Here is a 23,382-nt window from a genome sequence, read left to right on the forward strand (position 1 = left end):
GTCGCCACAGTGGAACTCCGGTCCACTAATGATTGGCAGTAGATTTTTTTTTTATGAAATGCTGAGGTTCCAACTCGATGCCCAACCTTCAATGAAGGCAAGCACATTTATGCACACATGTCTTTCGAACGCTACCCAATCGCAGGGAGGGCATGCAGACTCCACACAGAAGGCACTCCCAAGCCAAGCAGAGAATCTAATGGGAGAACCTCTTGCTGTGAGGTAACACTGCTACCGCTGTTAAAAGAAAAAAGTGCTTGAAGCTAGGAAGAAGATAAAAAACTTGTTTCCAATAGTTTAAAAACACAGCTTTATTCGCACACTCCAAACTGCATAAACGCTATTCACCAGCCACTCGCGTTTTCGTCCATACTACTTGGACTTTATCAGATACAATGAATTAAAACCAATTACACCTTATATAACTTAATAAATTCAAATAAACCAATAAAAATCCTTCAAACCATCAGATGGTTATACTTAAGGAAATGACATCATGGGCTCATAAATATTAATAAATATTAAAGAACAGTACTACGTTACTTTTGTTTCAATAATTAAAAAACATTTTAGCACTCTAAAACTTTAATTCAATAAATAAATAAATAGATAAATACATAATTCCTAAGTTTTATATACAAATAAAGTGCATGAAGTGATAACAATGAAACCATATTTCCTTATTCATGAGTTTAAGGGTATAGCACCATCTGGTGTCCATTAATGATAGTGCAAGTGTCACAATTTCGAAGCCCTTAACTTTAAAAGTGGTAGTATAGAAACATGTTCATTTAGCCCAGGTGGCCTAGCTGCTTCCAAAGTTATTTGCCACCATAGCTCCCTATACTCCACTTGTTCTTCCTAAAGGCCTCCCCTTTTATCTTTCTTGATCTGTTCTAATACAAAAAATAAAAATCTGAAACCCTCACATTCTTTAGTATGTTTATATAATGCATTAGTATCTTTGGCTCTCTGAATCTCATACATATGTTCATATATTCTTCTTCTTAATGTCCTTTCAGTTTTCCCCACATAGAATGATTTACATTTTTGACATACTGCTAAATATATTAAACCTTTAGTGTCACAGCTGTAGTATAATTTACTTTTCAACCATTTTCCTCTACTTTCTAAATATACTTCGCTACTATTACTAATGTATTCACATTGGTTACATCTTCCACATTTATACGTTCCTTGTTTCTTCCTGTTCCCAAAAAGAACTGTACCTTCATGTGGACGATTCATCCCACTACTTTTATTTTCTAATATATTCCTAAGACAGTATGAATTTTTGTATACTACTTTCGGGTTAGATTTATTGACTTCTTCAAGGTCAGTAATAGAACTAAATCTTTCCCATTCCCTTCGGAAAACCTCACTAACCTTTTGATTAATGCCATTATATTCCAATACTAACGCTTGTTGATAATTATTATAGATTTCTTTATTCTCCCCGTCTCCCTGTCTTACTTCCTGGTTGTCATTTATTACTCCTTTTATGGGTTTATATTTGTCCTTTCTACCAATTTCTATCTCCTTTCTAATAATATTAATGAATGCCTTAGGGTATCCTTTTTCTAAAAACATTCCTTCTAGGAAATTACATTCCTGAATAAAGTCCCTATCTAGACTGGTCATGCGGCATCCCCTCACAAATTGTCCCTTTACTATGTTCTTTTACAGTGTAGGGATGAGCACTGTTGTAGTGGAGAAAAGAGTTGCAATAGGTGGATTTCCTATAAATTTTAGATTCAAAATGTTTTTCCACCTTAAAATGTCCACATCTAGATATTGAAGAACATCCTCTGACGTATTATATGTAAATTTAAGGAAATTGGTGGTATTACTTATATAATTCATAAATTCTTTAAACATTTCATAACCACCTGTCCAAAAAATTACAATATCATCCAGGAACCTTCTATACAAAGTCCAATAAATCTTGTATTTAGAATTGATAATGTATGTCTCCTCCCATTTAGCCAATACCAGATTTGTAAAGGATGGGCAGGCCGCACCCATGGAGACACCTTGAATTTGTTGAAAATATTCACCATTAAAAATTAAGAAATGATTTTTAAGGACCATTTTCATAAACCCTATACAAGCCACTTTTTCATTGTGTGTCAATTTATTATCCTGAAATAACATCTCTTCAAACATAGTCATGCCTGTGTCATATGGTATACATGAAAATAAATCTACAATATCAATAGTAACAAAAATTAAATTATCCATATAGAATTCAGGCTTGATTTCTCTTAATAGATCCCATGAATCTTTCAGAATAACTTCATTATTGACCCATATATGCTTCACTTTAATATCCACAAATTTAGCTAATGGGTATGTTTTGGAGCCATCGGCTGAAACTATAGGTCTTAGGGGTGGGTTCTCGACATTTTTATGGATTTTAGGTATGCCAAAAATTATAGGCATCCTAGGCTTTATTACATTCAAATAATTGTATATTTTATTATCAATGACACCTTCATACAACATATCTCTGAGAGAGATATCTATTTTATGATAAGCTAGATTCACTTCATTAATAGAAATACAAGCATATCTCATCTCATCCCTTAAAATTTCATTCATCTTTCCTTCATAAGTAATATTATCCATTATAACTACCCCCCCACCTTTATCAGGTTTCATAATTCTAATTTCTATATTATGTTTTAACTCATTCATGATCTCATTCTCTTCTTTATTAAGATTTTTATTATATCCAATTTTCTTGTACCCATTCCTAACTTCTCTTTCCAAAACTCTTTCAAAATTCCTTATTTGAGGATGTAGTGGGGATTAAAATAGTTTTAATGATCAAACCTTGATGGTTATTACTACTGATTTTCACATTATTATTAGAAAAAAGCATTTCTAAATTTATTTTTCTTAAAAAGAGTTTGATATCCATTATTGTTTTAGCCAAATCTCCTTGTTTATAGGGAATAAATTTTAAACCCTTACTAAGAAGAAGAAAATGTCCCTTAGACAATACAATATTGCTAAAATTATATATAGAAAAATTCTTGTAAGTATTCTTATGCCCATCTACTTCTATTTCTCCAGTATTATTGTATGAATTGTATGGGTATGGGGTGTATCCTATTGATACCTTCCCCTCCCCCTTCTCCCCCCCCTCTTCTGAAAATTTCCATACTGATGTGGCTGCCAATGACCATAATTTTCTTCCCTTACTAATGGTGGGAATTCCTGATTGTAATCATATTCGTACCAATTATATGCATTTTCATCATTTTTATGTTCTTTGTTTTGTTTTTTATCATTATATTCATAAAAATCCTGTTTCATATATGGGGTTTTGGATAACTCACTTTATTTTCATAATCTAGCATGTCCCTCTTTAACTTATTCATTTTCCTACTCATCAAATCACTACATTTCACATCTATATCACTTCTTACTTTATAGTATTTTTCCTTCTCTTCCTTGATCCCAAAAATGAGATCCTCTTTAATATAACCATCTAACTTATCAATTTCTCCCTTTAAACCTTCTTGTTTTCTACCATTTTCTTTAATGATAAGTCTTAAAACATCAAGACCACAGTTATTAAAAACTTCTAACAGTTCATTGTGAAAGACTGAGCCCATTTGTACATACTCCCAAGCCAAGCAGAGAATCTAATGGGAGAACCTCTTGCTGTGAGGTAACACTGCTACCGCTGTACAAGCTAAAAGTTTTTACCTTATCTGAGAGGCTGGAGCTTCAGTGCCATGTGTCTCCTTTACCCTGCTTGGTTCCTTATTCTTATAGTAAGGTGCTGGCATCCTTTGGAGTGCTGTTTTCAGGCAGTCAATAAAATCTACATATCAACTCTATAGTTCAATAATTCTTATCAGACTGCATTAAGACCTAAATGCAAATTAAAATATAGACTTCATATCTGAAGAAAATGCTTTTGGAACCGAGCCATATATCCACATATTTTTTAAAAAGTTGTAATCGTAGGCTCATAGGAGGTTACTAGGCTATCAGCCCAGAGGTCATTTCAAGCCGAGCCATTTCATCCCAATGTAATACCATTGATAATCTAGTCAGTATCCAGGATTATATTTAGTAATGACTGCCCATATCCAGGAGGGTTGTGGGCACTGTCCCCAGTAAGACTTTGCCATAGAAGTGCTCTGTTCACATGAGTTGGCAGCATGTCCTGTTCAAATCGCAGGCAATATTTAGGTCCTCACTACAGGCAGCTCTAGCCCCATTTGATTTACAGACGTGCAGAAAATTCATTAGGTTTATGTCAGAGAGTGCTCTGTAATCTAGGCATAAGTCTCCCCTAAGAAGTCTATAGGATAGTAACTATAGTGAAGGGACTTTATTTGGTCTGTGTATTGGCACATGCTGTAATCCTTTGATCTTTTGTTAGAAACCTCTGAGGTGTCTCCAACTGCTGCAGGTGCTTTGTATGGGTACATACTAAAAAGGGTGTTATACTCATTATGGGCCTGATTAGTGATGAGTATAGAGGGGTTATGACCTCCTTTGCTCTACAGGCAATGCCTTTGCTAATCAAGTATGCTATGTAGAAAGCCTCCCTTACTAGAGTAGACACATGATGGTCAAAGTTAAGGTCGCAGTCGACTTGTGATCCCAGATCCCTTACCACTTTGTAGGTAGTTAGGGTATTGTTGTTAATTTGATAGTGTGAAATGACATTTTTTTACCGAAGGGAATGTTGATGCATTTCTTTGCATTCAGTTTGAGACCATAACTAAGACACCAGTCGTTGGTCTGTGCAAGACCCTCCTGAAGTATACTGACAGATTTGGGGATTCAGTAATTGCTCCCAGTTTGCAGTCATCAACAAATGTGGTCAGCAGCAGCCCCTTAGTTTTGGGCTGAACTTCTGAGACGCATATACTAAACAGTAAGGGGCCCAGCACTGACCCTTGTGGCACCCCGCTGGTGACAGGTCTGCTGGCTGATGTGGAGTCGCCCACTTTGATAGTGTGTGTCTGGTTTGTGAGCCAGTTTGCAACCCAGCTTACAACAAAGAGGTTTAAATTCAGTATGCTATGTTTATCAGTAATGCCTGAATATGGGATTGTGTTGAACACCCTTGTCAAGTCCAGGTATGCTATGTGCAAAGATTTGCCCTCATCAATGGCCCTGGTCACATTTTTGAAGAAATCCACCAGGTTTAACAGGCAGGATCCAGGGTCTGGTGGTTGTGTATGTCTTTATTTATGAGCCTTGCAGATGAGGCTGGTGAGACTTATGGGACTATAATTACCCATGTCTTTTGCTAAGCCACCTTTGTAGAGGGGAATAACTGCTGCTGTTCTCCATTCTGCAGGAACAAAGCCTGTGGTTAGGCTATGATTGAATAGGATACTTAATGATGATGCTAGTTTGTCTTCCTTTGGGGTATGTGTATGCTAGTTGGTCTAGATGACAGTCTGGAATGCTGTCTGGTCCCATAGAGGTTGTGTGTTTTACCTTAGACAAAACTTTCATGACTTATTCTTCGGATATATAGGATGGGGGAGGGAGTTGGGCAAGGTTCCTGATAAGTTGAGAGGATAAGGGAGTGAAAGTTTTTCCAAATCTGTCTGCTAGCAGGTTTGCTATCTCTGCAGGATCAGTGTGTGTGGTAACATTAGTTACAAGTTCAGCACATGGTCGGGTCCTACATTTTAGGATACATACATAGCTGTAAAATGCCTTATGGTTATCCTTGACTGTAATTGCTAAGCATTTCTCAAAGGTGGCATTAGAGGATTTGACATGTTGTCATATTTGTCTGCTGAGGCTAAAGATGGTGCTTTTCCAACATTGGGGCCTCACTTTAGTTCTTACACAAGAAACTTTGTGTTTTTTTTAAAGTTTGTTGATGCTGGATGTCCACCATGGTAGCTTGTTTTTACTTGGGACTCTAGCTTTGATTCATTCTGGAACAGTTGAGCCTATACACTTATGCAAGTGATTGTACGGGGCTTTAGTGTAAGCTTCGGTGTAGTTACCACTTCCAGTTGGGGGTGGGGCTTAGAAAGCATCTATACCTACCCCTAGGAGGGTATAGTTTGCTTTATTGAAGGTTTTTAGTCTGACTTCACCCTTTGTGAGTTCTGCTGGTTGTGCAGCTTGAAGGTGACTGATCTTTGGTCAGATTTAACTAATGAGGGTCCAACAGTTGAGGTGGTGCATCTGTTTGTCATGTTAGTGAGGAACAGATCTAGTATGTTTGTTCCTGTTTTAGTGGTTTGAACAATTTGTTCCAGGGCATTTGAGTTAACAAATTAAAGGAACTTTTGTGCTATTGACTTAGGGATAGAGTAGGTTCCCATTTGATGGTGGGATAATTGAAATCTCCCATAAGCAGAGTGTTTGGCAATATTTGGATTGACTCCAGTTTGGTCAAGTAGGCTTAATGCACATCATGATCCATGGAGGGGGATCTATAACTAGCTATGACTTGAATGGGGGTCTTACAATAATCTTAACTTGCCGTAACTCCATGGAGTTGTCCAGTCTAACAAGACGGGAGGTGAATTTGTCTCTAATATAGAAACGCCACCTCCTGTAGTTTTTACACATTCGTTTTATGGTCTGAACGTGTGGAAGGCATTGTAACCTTGCAAGGCTGGGGTACTCTGAGGCCTTGAAGCAGGTTTCTGTGACTACACAAAGATCTACATCCTCCAGTGATAGAAGTACTTCAAGGTGTGAAGTTTTTGCTTTAAGCTTCGAGTGTTCAGCAGCATAACCATTATTTTGTTATGACTGGCAATTTTCATGTTGGCAAGTTTGTTTTTGAGTCCTTGCCTAAAAAAAGCACTATGGGGAAGGCAATAGCCTTTGGCAGCAGCCAAAAGCCTAGTGGTGCCAGGTGTAAACCTTCTCTGGCAAAGCAGTGAGGTTTCTTGACCATAGCTCCCAGGCTGACTAAAACTGGATTCCCTTTGAAAACACCAAAAACTAAGCCAATTATTGAAATCGATCATTTTGTTTATGGCATTATTCTAGGTGAGGGTAGTATGCTGCTCATGGCTAGGGACATACATGATTGGGATACATACTCAGAGCACAAACATGTCTCTCTGCATATAGTCCAGTGAGGAACATCTCAGGTCATTCACTCCAACATGAACTATGACAGTTATAATGGTGCTTGAGAGACTTGAGTGCATGCGTGATCTGACGAATCCTGTCACTGGACTGACTTTCTCCTTGTCTAACTTGGTGAGTGGGACATCTGTGTGTCTCACTATGGAGTCTCCAATGACAAAAATTTAGCTTTTGAGTGTTACATCTTAAGGACTTTGTAGGTGAGAAACTGGTGTTACTATGTGTCTTGGGTGCTTTGGGAATTGTGTTAGTTGTAGCAGTCTTGTGTTTTGGAGGTCTCTGGTGTTTTGGTAAGTTTTTTGAAAGAACCTCTGTGTATGTTGCTTTATGTATTTGATGCGTATTATGTATGAGTAGTGGTGGGTGAGTTGACAACCTCTTCAGTGTTACCGTTTCGACTGCGAGACAGCAGGGGTTCAAGACTTTTGGCGTAGCTAGATCTCTTGCATTCTGTACTAGCAGTTATTAGTAAAGTCATTAGTAAAGGGTTGTCAGTGTACATGAGGCAATTGCTGCACTGCCTCAACCAACCCAATTCAATAAGGTTGGCAGGAGAGCGAAGCAATGGCTCTTCTACTTTGCTTTATGTTCCTCTGCTTTTTCATTGTTGCAGTTTTCTTATGGCATGTCTTCTCCTTTCTTCATTATCTCTGTTTCCAGGCACCTCTGGATCTCTTTTTGAGATGTCATCCTTAGACTAATACAGCTTTCTCAATCCCCCCTGCTGTCTAGCATTGAACATCTAAATCAATATATATGTCAGAGGCTGTGTCTACTCTTTGTATCTCACTCTCTCTGCTTCTGATCCACCCCATGATTTGCCAGCAATGCTTTCTTCTGGACCATCTCCTTGCCTAAAGCTGCCCTTATTTAGCAGGTTTGCTTCCATGTTCATCCATTTACTGCCTTTACTTTTCCTACAGTTGTTTGTGTTGGAGTATTTTAAAGACAGCTGCTCCTCACCTCATATATACAGATTGACAAACATTTAGGAACTTGCAATAATGTTCTTCTAGCCTGTCAATATACCAAATCAGTTATTCACATAATAAGTGTCCAGGTTGGTCTTAAAAATCTCTACAGTGCTTGCTTTTATGTAAATTGGTAGTCTATTCCATGCATCATCTGATTTCTCAGAGAACCAGTTGGTACACACCACCCATTCCTATGTAATCGTCTAGATAGGTTATCTGATAATTCTCTGCTAATTTTTCATAACCCCAATGTTTCTTAATGGTAGAAATCTGTAAGTGCCCTATGTATCTTAAAGTATCTTGTTAAATGTATATGTGTGGAACTGTACAAGTTCAGATGTTTTAGTCTTTAATAACAAATGTTCACATTTGTAGATGTTCTTGTTATATTTATGCTGTACTTTTCCCAGTTTACTCATGCTTGTTTTCTTATAAGATTTCCATGTTGCTATTCCATACTCAAGTTTGGGTCTAATGTAACTAACAAATAATGATTTCATCATTTCTGATTTCTTAGACTTTATACATTTTTTATAAAAACCTATGTATCTATAACTATCCTGCTCTGGTTGTGTGTCCAAGGTACTAATTCACTTTTCAACTTCTTCTCAGCATGTGCATCCACATCCGATTCATTCTGTACTTGTTTGCTCTCCTCCACCGCTGTGACTATTTACAAATTAACTTGCTAGTCCACCTGCATGGGAAGTTTGAACATTGGCTATTTCTTTATGTTTGCTAAATTCTAGTCTTCACAACTTCTGACAAGAAATGCTGAATTTCAGAGTGTAAAGTAAAGCTTTGCACCACCTTCAGATTCACAGTCATTATGGTGGAGTAGATTATTGAGGCAGCTACTTCCAATTTCATTTAGTGCTTTTATATGGGTCACCATTGAGGCAGCTACTTCCAATTTCTTTTAGTGCTTTTATATGGGTCACATTGCAAGCAGCAGTAGTGCAGCGGTAGCGTTGTCGCCTCACAGCAAGAGGTTCTCCCGTTAGATTCTCGGCTAGAGCGCCTTCTGTGTGGAGTCTGCATGTCCTCCTCGCGGTCGAGTAGCATTTGAAAGACATGCTTTGTTGAAGGTTGGGCATCGAGCTGGTACCTCGGCACTGTAAAAATCTACTGCCCATCATTAGCGGACCAGAGTTCCGTTGTGGCGACCCCTAACCGGGAAAAGCCGAAAGAAAAACATATGGGTCACCATTGCCTCTTTGTGAAAAGTGAATTACAAACACCTACATCTATTTTAATAAACATTTCATGAAATGGCATTACTCTGGGTGGTTTGGCTTGTTTTAAAATGTCTTTTTGACACACAGTGATGCAAACAGACAAGTATATACTTTTGGAAAGTTGTAGCTCCTGTGTTTCTTCTGACTACGATGTGAACATTTTCTATCGCAATCTGTCATTGTATACATTGCACAAATCTCATTTTAAACTGTCCCAGTGAAGCTCCTTCCATCTTCTCTTTACATTAGTTCACATAAATCTTTTCATTTACCCTCTGGATATGATTTCCAAATCATCTAGATTGCTACACTTTCATTTAACCACGTTTTCCAGATTTTTTAACCATCAGTCATATAAAATCCTACCTGGAGGTGCATGAACAGCTGTGCGCAGGGAGGTACTACACGCAGACAACCATATATACTACAAACATAATGTAACTGAACATAACACTCACAGTATTACTACTACAACATACATTACCCGATACTATAAAAATGTCAAAAAGTATATCAGAAGTTAATGTGTGACGTCTTCAATGGTTAACTTCTGTACTTATGGTATACTGTTGAAATGAAAAAAATAAATGAAAGAGGAACACATAGGGGTCTGTTTTGTTTGATACTGGGAACTCGATGTTATGATTTGTAGTACCACTATTCATCTCCCAAAACTAACTTGCTCAGTGTACAGCACTAGACATTTCATGGATCCCACTCAGGCACACATATGAGGGAGACATAAAAAAAATTAATTTAAAATGTACTCGTGCCTGCTGAAATTTCCAAATGTTTAAGCATGTACTAGTAAATATTTTGGTACAAGAAAGATCAAATAGACTATCTTATTATTTGCCTTTTTTCATTATGTAAATTTCATGTTTAGTATATTGACATATGTAAAATCTCTAAACTGCAGCTTTATTTAAGACATTCCTAACATCACGTTGCCTGAAACCAGCATCTTGTCAATTTCTAACCGCAGCAGAACTTATAGCTTATCCAGTGATTTACAGATAAAGCTAGTGACTGCATTGCTGGTGACTTGAGTTTGAGCTGCCCCAGTCATTAATGAGGGCCTGCAAGTTGTATTAACTAGATGACACATCTCATATCATTTCCCAGAAGAGAGGACTGAGGTTTTGCATTGCCTGATAACCATCAGATGAAGGCTAGCAAGTCAGCAGCATACAAGCAAAAACTATGTGGGCACCAGTAAATATTCTTCTAGGGATATAGAATCAAGTATTCAATTTGAGCTGTGACATCACTGCAGAATAGACAACAAAAAGAAGGAACATGCCAGCTCAAATGAAAAATATTCTTCCCAAGCCTATAGTGTGGTAGCATTCAGGGCCCTATAACACATTTCTCACCCCGTGTAAATGATGGGCCCTGGTGGGTTACTGATTTCTTATATTTAGAAGAAAGGCTGAACAATAATAATAAATAGAAAAAAATAACACATGAAGATAGAGTATTTATTTCAACTCTGAGACTGCACATTCCCCAGGGTAAGTGCATATATCCAAACTCAGGGAGTTGCTGATCTCGCATAACTGTCAACCATCTCTTCCAGTGTGTCAACAAAACAGATCAACCAAAGCCACTCATGACTAAAAGGTGTGCACCCAGACAGGCATACATGCATGCATATATAGTGTATGAATATATATACATATATACACACACACACATTCCTACACTGTTATAAATTGTGAATTAAAGCTTTTATTCAGCCATTTGAGCATTCGTTGTTGTAGAAGTGCTTGCACAGTGTCATTCAATCATTCATTATATCAACAAGCAAAATTCAACATTTGTTTTTTAAACATAAATTCAAATAGTGTCACTCACAATTCTTCTAAAATGCAAATAAGCTATCAGAATAAAAATACAATTACAAAAAGGTCGTATTGTTTCTCTACTTCTGTAATAATTACCTTCCTGGTCAAGATTTAACTGCCACAATTTATTGCTCCTGTCATTCTGGGAAGTTTGACAACTAGATGACAGCTTGAAAATCTGGTTGCATCTGTATTATTTGCCTCAGTATTTACATATAAAATGATTATGGTCAATGGGGGGGTGTCTTTTGGAAATCAAAATCTACTACAGCTGTGCTTTCATGTTAGCAAAATAAAAAATAAAATTATGCTTATTTAACATCTTTTTTATCAGGAAAGTGCTGCTATGAATGTTATGGCATTGACTTTATGATTAAGTTAAAAAAGCATATTTGAAATACTTTTAGCAATCTTTCGATTTCAAATATAACATTTGAAAAATCAGAAAAGTATCACATAAGGCAATGCATTTTGTAATATTTAAGACTAGATGGCTACAGTTTTTTATTTCACAGTGCAACCACCTGTAGTCTTTGAATGAAATGTACTTACCGGTCCGTAGTGAAAGTAATTGTGGTTCACTGCCTATGCCTTGGAAATCAGACTGTACAGACACATTGCAGAGCTCTCCTTGGGTTAAGTTAGCAATGACCATGGAAGTGCCATTCGTTTTAACTGGGTCAATATAAACCATTTTAACTTTAGTGGCATTTTCTTGCAGCAATTTCACAATAAAAATATATTCCTTAACATTGTTATCCATCAGTGGCTTTGTCCAATTTAGGATAATCCGACTGGTTTCTGTGGTTCCACTGACATTTAAAGGGGCAGTAGGTCCTGCAAAGAAAACAAAGCGCTGAATAAGATTTCATGCAAGACTTGCCATAACCTACATTATGTGATAGGTAGAATGTAAACTATGAAACAGAGGGCACCTACTTAACAGTGCCCACTTCTCAAAACATGTTACTGGATTGTCAAAGATACCCATTATTAAAACAGCTTGATGCCATAGGTGTTTGTGTGTGTGTGTGTGTGAGGGGTAGCACGAAATGTAAGGTCACATAGTCCACAGTTTGTTACCACACAGATTATAGGATTTACTAAACATGGATTAAAATAAATGTTAAAAAATAATGGAACATTTTCTAAACTGCAGAGTACTCTTAAGAATGAAAATGACTAAAACGTATTGCTAGTTAAGTTCATTCTGATCTTTTTATTTCATTTTCACTTGGAAACGCTGTTATATTCTGACCTATTAAAAGCCCCCATGCCACATGTTGAATTTTCCTTCTTAGTTAAAAAAAAAAATCATAAGAAATATTATAATATTTTTGTATGTTCCTTTTAGTGGAGATACTGGTTAAGCCCTTATGCTGAAATTATAGTGGAAGTGTTTTCTTTTGTAGCTTTGCTTCTGTACTATGACCTGTATTCATTCTAAACAGTGGACGTTTATCTTGTATGTGTCAAAACCATTTATATTCAGGTCATAGTTAAACAGGTATATGATGCTGGTTGGTAAGAGACAATGGAAATACATTTATTTTGTAATGCAGTTTGACCTAGGATATCTGTGGTGACACTAACCAAAGGAAAGTTTGACCACAAGCTACTTTGTCCTGGCCTCTTTCTCCCTTTAGAGTAGTGGTCTACTTATATAGGTTTCAGGGACATGTAAAATGTAAGGAATGGGCTTTGGTAAGTGGGAGGGGGAGGTCTAGTTGTCAGTTCCAGTGTAAGGAGTAGAGCATGTGCAGGCAGGGTTACCACCTGTCCCACTTTGCGAGGGACAGTCCCTCTTTGGGCAGTTGTGTGCTGACAAAAAATTTAAAAAATGGCAAATGTCCTGAGATTTTAAGACAAAGTTATTTCCTATATTTTATGTAATACTTGCATAAAACAGTTATTCTGTATCTAAAATACGTAAATGTTAAAGAAACAGAATAAGCAACTAAAATGCAACAAGAATAAGCTTTTATTTAGGCAAAAATGTTAATTTCTATCCTTTGTACTGACCGTGGGTATGTGTCTGCCTGTAAAGTGTGATGTTTGTCCCGAAAATGTCCCACTTTGGCCATTTGAAAAAGTGTCAGGAGGCAAGGAGGAAGTGCGAAGTGTATAAAATGAGAAGTTCAAGAACATCTAAGCCTCTTTCTCACTGAACCTGCTAAAACAAACAGTATCTTGCTATGCTTATGATGAGTGAGGCAATAAAAGAGGGCCGTGTCCTAATAGCATGCTGCAGAAGTTAGGCCTATTTAATAGTTACTGTCCGTTGTGACTGGATTACCTATGAAACATTGTGATGAAACAGCAGAAAACAGGCAGTTATGCTCATAGTAGAAGGTGTCATTTTAAATATTATGTTGTGCAGTGGATGTTGAGGCAAAGTTCTAGTTTCTATCAAGATATTTTTGGGGAGGTGAGGTCCTGTGGATAGCCGAGGGATTAGTGGTGTTGAAGTTCAGTTTGTAAATTATGCCTTAGTAGATAACTTGGCAAAAGTGCATGACATTGTAAAGATGGTTGAATTTTAGATTGTGTAGTAAAGGCTTTATAACAGGATAATGTGGTGGATTTTTTGGAAAACTGCTCCAAGGATACACAAAAAGAATATATTAAGAAATAGAGTACAGTACAATAAAGTATTTCAGATGAATGTCTAAGCATGACAAATACATAAAGATGCTATGCTGTACCTCTTAAAACACTGGAGGCCCCAAGTTTGTAAAAAACATGTTTGTTATACCAAACAGAAGAAAATAAATTTAGCCTACTTTGTTAGTACAGCGTTTATACAGTGTTTATACAGTCAGAACTCTAGTTAGTAATTAAGTTAGTTAGGTTTTGATTGCTAGGTAAGTGGATTGGACAACAGTAACATGAGGTCAAGGTATTCAAGTTATTACAGATTAATGAAAATCAAACAAAGCAGAATAGTTAGGCATAAATATGGTATTTAAAGATATAAATGTACGTACAGCAAACAGTTTGATCACTAGATGAGTTAAGCAGGTACAGAAAGACAAGAAACAGTTACAACAGTAAAATGAGGTAAACATGTTTACATTATGAACAGTTGGCACCAAGTCATTTCATAAAAGGCTTTGTATTCCATGAAAACAAGTCCATTAACAACTTTACCATCCTCAGGTTGTTAAAATAAATATATAATAAAATCTACCATATGATCACATACCAGTAGAAAAAATTCTGGGTATCATTGAGCAACCAGACTTTCTATTGATAAATGCTGAGGGACAGAGCAAAATACAAGAAAAATCAGGTACATTCTGCAAATATATCTGTGTACTGTCTCTCATAAATCTTTATTTTTTAATAGTTAAAAAACAGCAGCAGAGATTGTTTTCTCCATCACTTTCCTGTGTTGATGTTGTACTGTACATTAGTAACAATGTAAGTCTCATATGCATGCACAGTACCTCAGCATAAGGAAAACACCATGGAAGAAGACTGAATTGCCCTTATAAAAATACATTTAAGAAAAGTAAGCAATTTCTTTCTTAAATAATTGTAAAACAGTAATCTACTCCTGTGTGTTGATATATCAGAATGTACCCACAGTTGGCTTTGTTTAGTCACTCCGGCTTTGTCCTCATAATTGAACCACACCAACCATGGGTATATACCCATAAACAGTTGTGGATTATTACACCAAATGTGTGTAAATCTTAATATACCCATGCACAGTCACTGATTATTACACCAACCATGGGTAAATCCTGATATACCCATACACAGTTATGAATTGTTGCTTAAACAATTGTAGGTCATCACCAGGCTTTAAATTCAACTTCACCAAACACAAAATGTCCTCACCTGAGTTTACTTCAGGTCACATTCACAATAAATCACATGTGGGCCATCAAACTACACACATCTTTTAGTCAAAATCCCTGCTTTGATCCACAATGCACCTCTAGATGAGCAACAAACTTCCTGGCTTGCCTTGAACAAGAAACATCTTATACACAGGCAATTCACTTCTCATAACTAATACAACTAAGTTGCTGCTTAAAGTGCTGTGGGAATTTTAACAAGACAAGTCTCTTTATACATTTTTAAAGCACATTCCACATTTTCAATGCACCAGATGCTATTTTTGTCTATCTGTACCCATCCATCCACAACCCCTTTTCCCACTTTTGCATATGAGATCAGGTTGCCACTTCAACAGTCATTTAGGCCAGTTTTCACACTACCATGTATCTCTCTATGTCTATATCAGTTTTCATTTCCATAGCCATATCTATATAGATAGTTATAAAGACCTAGATCTATGTATTTGCACATGTACATAGATATATAGGTATAAATACACATTTACACATGCAAATAAAAGGAGTGCGGCACAATGTATTTTATAGTTAGTATGGGTGGTAAAGGATTAAGTACTGATGGTATCACCTGAGGTTAGGCCATTGCTTGGAATAAGTGATTTCCATTGGAACCTTTTACGCTTTGGTATGAAGGGCCCAAAGTACCCTCAAGGACAGGATGGATGTGGCATACATCCAGCACTACTGTGAGTGCAAGCAGCAGTAACTTGTAGCATCTCCCCTTACACAGACCATAAAAGAAAAAAAAATATTTAGAAAGGATAATTTTTTTAATCTTTATGAATTGTTCTACCAAAATGATCTCCAGAAAATTAGTGAATTTAACCAATCTGAGGTTATAAACCTCATAGCAGCTTTGTCAGCCTTATATAAATGCAGTCCAGGAAGGTACAGCTTCAGCATATGGGATGCCTGGATTTCAATCTATCTGTATTTGATGACAGTCATGATGTAAACAAAAAAAAAACTAGCTATGACTTAGCTTATTGTTATATTTTAGAAATACCCAGAGAAGGAGAGTTGGTCAGCCATAGCATGACATAACATGATCAGATGTTCAGGAATGACCCATATATGTAGCTGGCAGTCATAAGAGACAAAAGGCATACACTCACAGTGAGTGATAAACAGCAAATGCAGAACCAGATCAAACCATGCCGAACATTTAATGTTTCCAGATGCAACTGGTTAAGCTGCAAATTTACATATGCTGGTGCAACTTTGGAAAGCTACATCCAAGGATAGATTTGAACCTATATTAGGGAAGGAATTGTTAATTACAGATGTTAGAGAAGAAAAAAATAATAATCTAGATATAATTCATTATACAAATGATAGAGATAAAACTTATGCAAGTGCTTTCATCACTGATTATAGTGGGGACTCAGGAGCGATTAGTAATGTACTCAACAAAGAATGGAATAAATGTATAAGTTTAACAGATTTAAAGTTAGAACATAAAGAAAAATTAAAAATTATATACAGGAGGGGGCGAAATATCAAAGATTGTTTTATGGTACAGAACAGAGCCTCTAAGAAAACTACAAAATTAAGAGGAACATACCCATGTGGGATGTGCACTCAGTGTACATTGATGGCTAATAAAGAATGTATTTATATCGAATCTAGGGGAGAGAAATTTTAAGTAGGACACATAGTACTTGTGAGACTAATGGAGTTATATATATTTCTATATGTGAAATATGTTCGGGATACTATGTTGGAAAAACTGAAAGGAAAATAAGAAGGAGAATCTATGAACATATGAATGATATTAAGAATAAAAAAGAAAGTGATGGTTTATATAGGCACAGCAGTATTTGCCCCCTAGCGAAATACAAATTTTTCATTATTGAGGAAGTCCTGAAGGATGAAAGGGGTGGTATGTGGGAAACAAAAATTGAATACCGAGAATTATACTGGCAAATTGTTTTAGAAGCAAATAAATATCCAGGTATGAATGATGGTATTTCCCTTGCACCCGTTCTCAAAATGAGGGCTGCTAGATTATAATAACAAATTTATTTATATATGTTTATGCCATCAAATATTGAATATTGTATATTGTACATTGTATATGTTTCATGTCGTTTTTATGTGATCTGTCTTTTTATATATATATATATATATATATATATATATATATATATATATATATATATATATATATATAATTTATTTCAATATGGTTTTATAAATCACCAATATATTTATTTATTTATTTATTTATTTTATTCATCTATTTATTCAAATACATAATTAACATTATTATGTAGTGCATATATATTTTAGAGATATATTTTAACAATTTTAACATTTTTGTATACTTCCTGCATTTGCATCTGGAGCAGTTTTATATGAAGTGTTTTTTAGTTGTAATAACATGGTTGTCCACTTCGGGGTAGTGTTCACACAGTGTTCACATAGTGGAATTTTGGAATGAGCTTTTGTTTTAGTTTATTTTAAATCGAAGTTTCATATGAGCTTTATTGATTTTTTATGACGCGAAGCTTGTTGGGATTGACACGATCATGATGTATATTGTTTTAAGAAGTTATGGAATATAAAAAAGAAAGATTTGGCGCTTGTAAACTGGAGAAATCCATGTCATGTTTATTGTGATTGCCAGCACTTTTGAGAGGTATGTTTACATATTAATGAGTTGGATTAATCAAAGTCATTGGATAATTCAAACTTAAGTGATTGTATAAAAGCAATGTAATTAATTATTTGTTTGTCTGATGAAGTCTATGTTTATAGATGAAAAATGCGGTGATTCGTTAAGCGCTTTATGTTACATGTTGGTTAGTATACAATAAAGCATTGGTAACGGTTCGTGAGTCCAGAGGTTTACTTCACTACAACAGTGCGTTTTTTGTGGTTACAAATTATCAGCAATATCACTGCTATCACTGTGGTCTTAAACCAGCCATCTTACATTAGCAGGGTATCCCTGCACCCTGGTGGCAGACGTGTGTAGTTCAGGACCCATAAGAGTTGGAGATTGCTGGAGAAAGGCATAGTCTGGGGCTTTCCCATTGGTAGTTGTGTTAAAATCTTTTTAAATTAGTCTGTAAATAAGCCTCACATTTGTTCATTGCTGGTACTGCACAACTGGATTTATCAGTGCCCTGTATAGATGTAAATGCCTGGGAACATTATATTTCCCTAGAGACCTTCCAGTAGAACCCCCCTAAGCTTCCCTGCTGAGCAAGTGGCAACTCAGTTGCTCTTTAACCCCATTCTCACACTTATCATCCACAACCTACTATACACCCACTATCTTAGCTACTGCAAGTCAAACTAGCCCACTAGTTAATCCAAAGTCTTAAGTACAGATAGCCCACTTCCTTCCCAAAGAACACAATCAGAAAAATCCTGCCACAATGGATGGGCAGTTTCCCATCATTTCTCCTGCCACCTTCATTTACATGGGCATCCTGAGGCAATGTAGCAATTGTTTCATGTATACTGATGACCATTTACTCCTAAAGCAAAATAACAGCCTACGTGAGAGATGCAAATACACTGTGGAAATGGAGTCAGTTCTTTCACGTAAAAACAAAGTAGGCACCAAATAGGTTGTCAGCACACACGCATCGCCTCTCATGCAAACCTCACCTCTCATGCAAAATAAGGCCGCGTCACATAAACCCACATATGTGGAGTTACTCACTAAAAGCCTACTAAAAGAACAGAGACATTCCAAACACACACCACTCGCACTCAACACTAAACAAAAAGAAACCATTACACATATCGACACACACTCTTGTGTCTCAACAAATATGCTTCTAAGACAAAACATAATCAAATGTTTTGGTCATAGGGACTCCATAGCGAGATACACAGATTTCACTAGACTGGACAAGGAGAAGGTCACTGTTAACTGCCTATCACTTGCCAGGATCCGACAAATCACACATGCACTCAAGTCACTCAACAACAAGTACCGTTAAGACTGTCATAGTCCATGTTGGAGTGAATGACTTGAGATGAACTTCTCTGGACTACAATGAAGAGTTTCATGATGGAACTGTCTGATTATGTGTTCCAGACAGGTATGTTCTTAGCGCTAAGCAGTATCCTTCCCTCACCAAGGATGATGCCACAAAATAAACAAAACAATGATTGACTTTAACAATTGGCTTAGCTTCTGGTATCAGTCCAGGGGGGGATTTTGTATCTGTCAGTCTGGGAGGATATGGTAGACAGACCTTGCTGCTTTGCTGGAAATGGTCTGCACCTGTCCCCTCTGGGCTTTCAGATACTGGCAAAGGCCCTTGCCTCTGCCATAGTGCCTTTTTAGGCAATGTCAAAACAACAAATTTTCCAGCATAACAAAATCAAATAGAGACAAACTCAGGGTCATGGGGCTTAATGCTAGGAGTTTAAACATGAAACTGCACTCCCTGGAAGCACTCCTCACTTTGGAGGATGCTGATATCTATGCAGTTACCGAGACATGGTTCAAAGCCACTGAGAGAACCCTGACTGTGCAAAGCTACAATGCCTTCCATATGTTTAGACCTCAAAATGAGCAAGGAACCAAAGGTGGAGGTGTATCTATCTTCATTAAAACCAAATACACTTCGAGACAGGTCATACAGCATGACTCTTTCTAAATACTCCATGTCCGATTAACTATCAGGAAAGTACCATACCACATCATTGCTAGCTATAGATCCCCCACCATGAACCAGGATAAATACACTACCTACCTCAATTTACTGGAATCCCTCACCATACTGCCCCAACACCTTATTAATGGGAGATTTTAACTATCCTTCCGTAGACTGGGGGCGATACACAAGCAAAAACATGTTTTCCCAGAGTTTCCTGGACTTTGTTAACATAAATTCTCTGGAACAGATAGTTTGCACCCCACTAGAGCCTTTAATGTTATGCACATAGTAGTCACCAACATGGGGGGGGGGTCACTGTACTTCCCAATAGTTGATGACTTCAGATTACAAATCAGTCTTGTCTGAAGTAACCCCTGGAACTGACACCCTCACAGGAACAAAAATTATAAAAAAACTTTACCAAAGCTAACTACAGCCTACTAAGCAGTTGTATAAAAAGCTTCATACCACCTGCAATCTCGCACATCAATGATCACTATATGGAAACACCTAAGCAACTGCATAAACTCTGCTGTACCTGACCGGATCAAAACTGGGTCTTCCTGTAAAAACAAGGCACTGTGGTGGACTTCAAGTATAAACAGTTTATATAACAAGAGGAATAAACTGTTGTCCAAAAGGAAGAAGGATATCACTGTGCTGAGGAAGAGTTTACTCCTAAGCCTAAACAAGAAAATCAGAAATCTTGTAAAGTCTTCTAAAGCAAAATACAAAACTAAAATCGCATCTCTAGCCAAGGGTATTCATAAGGCATTCTTTAACTAGACTGAAAGTCTAAAAGGAAATGCCCAGATATGTGAAGAACTGGAAGATATCGCCAACCTGCTAGCTGACAGATTCAGTGCAAACTTCACCCTCCCTTCCCCACCGAAAGCATACCTGACACCAGTCCTCTGCCTAGTATCTCTAGAGAACAGGTCATCTCTGCACTCGCCAAAGCCAAAAACACAGCCTTAAAGGGACCAGATAATATCCCAGGTTGTTTACTAAACAATCTAAAACAAGACCTATTGGATCCACTTGGTGTTCTCTTTAATCATTGCTTGAGAACTGGCTAAGTTCCTGCAGAATGGAGAACAGCAACAGAAATCCCCCTGCACAAAGCTGGGAACTACAGACTTATAAATCTAACCAAGCTTATCTGCAAGGCCATGGAAAGAATTATCAAGGACCTTATCAACAAGGACATAAGTAACCTTGAAACCCTGTTGCAACCCAGTTCGGTTTTGTTAAGGGCAGATCATGCTTATTAAACCTGGTAGACTTCTTTGAGAATGTCTACAAAGCCATGGATGAAGGTAGGACAGTGTACACAGCCTGTCTCGACCTTGCCACGGCTTTTGACACAATCCCCCACTTTGGTATCATTGAACAACTCTCCCAGCCTGGGATTAGCCCTTATGTTACTAGATTGGTGGCCAATTGGCTCACAGACAGAACACATTCTGTCAAAATTGGTGACATCAACTCAACCAGTAGACCTGTCATGAGTCAAGTACCACAGGGGTCTGTGTTGGGCCCCTTACCATTTGGCATCTATTTCTCAAAAGTACAGGCCAAAGCAGATGGCCTCTGGCTAACTAAGTTCACTGATGATTGCAAACTGGGAGCAATGATGTCAGCATATTACAAGAAGGGCTAACACAAACAAATGATTGGTGCCAAAGCCATGGTCTAAAAGTAATGCAAAAAAATGCATCATTACTCCCTTTGACAAAATCGAATTCCCTACCAATTACAATATTGACAACACGCCCTGAGTTCCAACCCAGTGGTGTGAGACTTGGGAACACAGGTTAATAGCAATCTGAACGTTGACCACCAAGTTTCGACTCTAGTAAGGAATGCCTACTATGTAATGCACCTCATAAGCAAGGACATAGTATGCAGGTCAAGGGATGTTATAACTCTACTGTATTCAACCCTCATCAGACCACTAATAGAGTATAATGCATCCTTTTGCATGTACCTCACCGGACATCTGCAGCAGCTGGAGAGACCTCAGGTTTCTCACTAGGAAAATAAAGGGACTCCAAGCCATGACCTACGTGGACAGGCTGAAAGCTCTGTCACTTTACTCTGTGTTTTGTAGACTGCTGAGAGGTGACTTGTGCCTAGCCTGTAGTGCAATCTCTGACCCTGCCCTAATGGAAATGCTGCACATCCGCAAGTCAAATGTGCAAGAGTTCCTAGAGCTCTAGGGATCTTAACCTAGCTTGTGTCATTAACAGGACATGCTGGAGAGACAGATATGTCTCCCAAACACTGCCACTTCTCTGGAATACACTTCCTATTCACATAAAAAAGAGCTCTTCGCCCTGACCCTATTCAAATGCAATATAGATAATTGGATGGGAGACTGCAAATTCACCCCTGGGGTGGCACCCATGTCCTCATATTCAGGGGTAGCCGGTGTTAATTGCAGATCCATTCTGTTCATAAATTCATTCTGCATACTACACAAAAAGAACAAAAATGGGGATACGTGGGATTAACATGGCTAGGCTTGTAAAAGCTCTAGGGTCACTAGTCTAGTAATTTCCTATGAACCTATAATCAGCCCTAGGAATACAAAGTGGATGACATTCCCATAGCCAACAACAGTGCACAGTACAATAAGCCCTCAGACACATTCTTTTAAAAGCATTCCCCAAGGTTAGCCAGAACATTCTTCAAAAAGGATGATAACATTTTAAAAAGCCAGTAGATGGTAGCCACATGCTTCAATAAGAGAACAAAAACATTTTAACACTCTATTGGATCCAATGTGGTGTTCTCCAAAAGTCACAAATATCTTCTAGATCAATAAAACAGACCGAATTAATGTCTCCCAGATGAATAAAATAGTCATAAAATGCTTACTGAGTTAATTTCAAATTCATGCAGAAAAATAACTTAAAAGTAAAAATTATAAAACATTTGTAGGCAGCAATGTGCCATCCTTTTTGGACATGCTCATTTTCAAGAAAGCCTAGGTCAGTTATTTCTAGTGTAAATTTGTGGGTGCACTCAAACACCAGGCTCTGTTTTAGGATAATAATGTATCACCCTGCTTTACCTGCAGGAGTAGCTTATTTCAGAGATAGGGGAGATGCTACTTAATGAATCGGTCTTTCCACTACATTCTATTATCTACTGGTGAAACTTACATCCTTGAGTCTGGTATCTGCTAAACTATTATATTTATATAGATATGGGAGATAAAGGATAACTGCATCTCTAATGGCATGGCAGATGAGGAAATGATTACCCCCAAAGAGTCTATAAGATACTGAGTAAAGGGTTAGAGTTTATAATGTCTCTTGGTAGCTCATGGTCTTTAATCCTAAAATCTTCTTAGGCATCTCTTTTGCTTCTGTAGTTGTTTTTTATGTCAAGTGAAGGTATTAGCTTACCTAGAAAAGCTGCAGACCAGAAGTGTGTGCAGCACTGGCAGACGCAGCTGATATTGTGACCACTTAAAGAATGTCTTATGATAATAATAACTGAAGCAAGCAGCTAGCAGAAGACCCTTGCTAAAATTCTAAGGTTTTGGATATGTATCCATTTGGTCCTTAACTAATGAGAGGATTTTATTTATTTTATTTTATTTTTTTGTTTTTGATCCTCAGCTTTGAGCTGAGCGTGTGCCAGATCTGGGGAACTTCTCTAGGTGCCATATTAGTTGGCTATGACTCTGATTAACCCCTGATAAGTTGGAAAGGCTA

General features: G+C 37.3%; 1 protein-coding gene across 1 annotated transcript in view; it reads right to left on the reverse strand.

Moving 5' to 3' along the window:
* PTPRH (protein tyrosine phosphatase receptor type H) overlaps positions 1–23,382 on the reverse strand; it is a 722,562-nt gene that overhangs the window by 306,214 nt on the left and 392,966 nt on the right. The window contains exon 9 of the mRNA XM_044059212.1: positions 11,716–12,000. Coding sequence (XP_043915147.1) covers positions 11,716–12,000 — 285 coding nt within the window. The remainder of the gene's footprint in view (positions 1–11,715; positions 12,001–23,382) is intronic.

Source organism: Protopterus annectens, chromosome 17.part0 (assembly GCF_019279795.1).
Source record: "Protopterus annectens isolate FY-2018-M chromosome 17.part0, PAN1.0, whole genome shotgun sequence".
In the NCBI taxonomy this organism is placed as follows: domain Eukaryota; kingdom Metazoa; phylum Chordata; order Ceratodontiformes; family Protopteridae; genus Protopterus; species Protopterus annectens.